Source organism: Sceloporus occidentalis, unplaced genomic scaffold (assembly GCF_023333645.1).
Source record: "Sceloporus occidentalis isolate IW3139 unplaced genomic scaffold, rSceOcc1.0.p SCAF_2, whole genome shotgun sequence".
NCBI lineage: Eukaryota > Metazoa > Chordata > Lepidosauria > Squamata > Phrynosomatidae > Sceloporus > Sceloporus occidentalis.
The window spans coordinates 169,968,353-169,971,390 of NW_028316982.1; the positions used below are offsets into that span (position 1 = coordinate 169,968,353).

Consider the following 3,038-nt stretch of genomic DNA (forward strand, 5'->3'; position numbering starts at 1 on the left):
CATCTGGACAATAACATTTGAGAACTGCTGTGTTGGATTATTGCTCCAACATTTGGCCATGTTGTTCTGAGGATGGTAGGAGTTGGAGTCCAACATATCTAGAGAATCATACAGTTTGGAAGCCCTATCAGCTGTGAATGTGTTGACTTGAATGTAGTGCCCTCTGTGAAACAATAGTGAATCAGATAAAGTAAGTAGGTTGGAATATACAGTAACATTTATCACTCAACAGATAACTGACCAGTTGTAAGATAAGGCAGGTAACATCTCTCCAGGGGTTATTTGCCTGTCTCTCTAATTGGGAGGTTGATTAAATCAAGCTACTGGGGTGATTTCAGCTGAAAGGAGCTTAATGAGGTGGCTACAGCTGAGAGTTTGAAAGAGAAATAGCAGGCAAGTGAGACTTGCAAAGGAAAGACTTAGTGGTGTTCTTTGATAATAGCTCAAATCAAGCCTGTTTTGGTTTATTCCTTCTTTCATTTAGTGTTCAGTAGAGTCATTTGGTTTCTTGACAGGAAGCAAATTTTCTGCTGTTGGTATTATAAAGCTCAGAAAGGTTTATAATAATCTCTATGAAGACAGGTGAGTGGTTCAAAAAAGATCTGAGTAACAGGTATTTCCCCCTGCATTTGGGATATCTATCAAGAAGTAAGTTCAATTCAACTATTCTGTCTTGAGCTGAATAATGTTTATGTAACCTTGTAATCTGGGGTGGGTGGGTGTCTGCCTGCCTTCATCTATATCCTTAACACAACACACATAGCCAGTGCCTATAGAAAATATGTTTTCAGATTACTACTTTACAAGGAGATAATAGTGACTGATAAGCAAGTTAATATGAAGAAAGCTTTAATATATTTTTGTAAAAGTAAGGATTTTTTTTTTAAAAAGGCATTCTAATATTTGTTCATATTTGTATAAAATTTAATGTTACTCATCCTGAATTAATTTGAGCAATGGAAGACACAATGAATAGAAATTCAAATTAAGGTGATTTAGGAGTGAAGAAGGTTGAGGGGAGCAGTTTTCTATTCCTGGGACCTCTGAGTGGATGCATTGATCCCCCCACCATTTTTTTTTTTTTTTAAAATTACGGTCCTAATGATTTTAGGCGAATGAATTCTTGAAATATTTTATTTTTAAAAAACTGTATTTTATTCTTTTAACAAGTGATCTGTTTTAATATTGAAATAATCTAATTGTATTTTAATGTATTACAGTGGGCCCTCTCCATATGCAGGGAATCCGTTCCAGACCTCCCTGTGTATGGGGAAAAACATGTATGCTCAAACCCTGTTTGTTTTAATGGGGGAGTGCTACTGCATGCAGCACACACAGTGCACACATCATTATACCTCCTGTGGCTTAAACTTCCACGTAAGGTAAACGCCGCATATGGTGCACCCACATATGGCATGGGTGCGCTGTACTTTTGTATGTTAATGGTACTGTTCTTTAAATTGTAAGCTGCTCTGAGTCCCAGTTTTTTTTGGGGGAAGGGATACAAAATAATAATAATAGTAATAATAATAATAATAATTATTATTATTTAGCTTAGCTAGGGGCTGTATATAATACTATAATCTAATACATATGGAAAGTGATCTAGATAACAAGGTTTGCCATATTACTCAGTTCATGGTTAAATTCCTGTTCCAACATGCTAACAAGACAGTCAACTAGGCCTTGCTATATCCAACTGTCCTGACTTGGCAAAGATAGTTCCAATGAATTCTCTGTAGCCCCACTTTTTCACCTACTTTAAAAATGTCCCAGTGTCTTTCCCTGTCTCCCTTTGTCCTTGGCTTACTTCTATTGGTACAAGTTGAGTTCAAAATGAAAAAGTAGTTTGCACTCAATTAACTCAGTGGGGACAAAAGGAGGGAGAGGAGTCTTGCCCTTCCCACTATGTTCAGGCAAAAGCAAATTGCTGTGGTCTCTCTCAGCCTGTTTTTCCTCATTAATAACTTTCTATCTTGGCCACATTCTGATGTTGCTTGACTACACGTGTCCTGGTTTTTATCTGTGAAATGTTAGATGGTATGCTATGTGATGAAGCTAATTAAATGGGAACATTGAAGGGATATTTTCCCCCTGTTTATAGGAGCTACAATGTCTGGACGTAGCAAGAAGCCTGCAAAGACTGCTGTTGCTTTCCGAAAAAACAAGAGTGCCAGAGCTGACCTGCAGTTCCCAGTGGGCCGCATTGGACGGTACTTGAAGATGGGTCACTATGCTGACAGAGTAAGTCCTGGAGCTTCAGTTTACCTGGCAGCTGTGTTGGAATATCTGACTGCGGAGATAGTGGAACTGGCAGGAAAGGCTGCTCATGAAAACAAGAAGTTGCGGATTGGGCCGCGACACATCCTGCTGGCAGTGAGGCACGATGAAGAACTAAACAAGTTGTTTGAGGGTGTGATTATTGCTGAAGGAGGTGTCCTGCCCAATATCCAAGCCCAGCTTCTCCCAAAGAAGACCGTGACATCTAAGGAGGTTGCGGAAGATGCTCAGTCACAGGAGTTCTAAAGACTGCTAAAATGTTTTGTCTCACCACAATGGCCTCTGATAATATTTATGAATCTTGGCTTTGAGTCATAAATGCAGAAATAATGTATGTACTTTGTAATGTAAAATAGCACCATACTTCCATGTGCTTATAAAAATATTTCACTATTTTTATAATGTTGAAATAAAAAGCAATTTTTCTAATACAGTAGTTTGATTTTGTTCACAACAGTACATCATAGAGGCACTCACTTAGTGATTTAGTTCACTTAGAACTACATCACTTAGTTCACTTAATGTGATGTTTGGTCACTAAACACATAGTTAGAAATACAGTACTTCATTCCTGACACTTAGGGTTGTTACATACACTCTGCTGGTATATTGTTTATGTACAAATGCAACTCTCATTCACCCTTCACCATTGGCTGTGTTAAATGTGGCTGGAGTCTAACAACTGAGTTTATCAAACGGGAGGAATTTCTCTTAAATTCGAATGAAAAGAAAGTGGGGCCAGAACGCATTCACTTAAA

At 38.2% G+C, this 3,038-nt stretch overlaps 1 protein-coding gene across 1 annotated transcript; it reads left to right on the top strand.

The window, feature by feature from the left end:
• The first annotated feature begins 2,112 nt into the window (after positions 1 to 2,112).
• LOC149319303 (histone H2A-like) lies at positions 2,113 to 2,526 on the top strand. Its single transcript, XM_089508030.1, has one exon. The coding sequence runs from the start codon at positions 2,113 to 2,115 to the stop codon at positions 2,524 to 2,526; it is 414 nt and encodes a 137-aa protein (XP_089364156.1).
• Positions 2,527 to 3,038: the final 512 nt, after the last annotated feature.

Bases quoted from the DNA above. Each gene is read 5' to 3' on its own strand.
- LOC149319303 (XM_089508030.1), top strand. From the start codon at position 2,113: ATGTCTGGACGTAGCAAGAAGCCTGCAAAGACTGCTGTTGCTTTCCGA.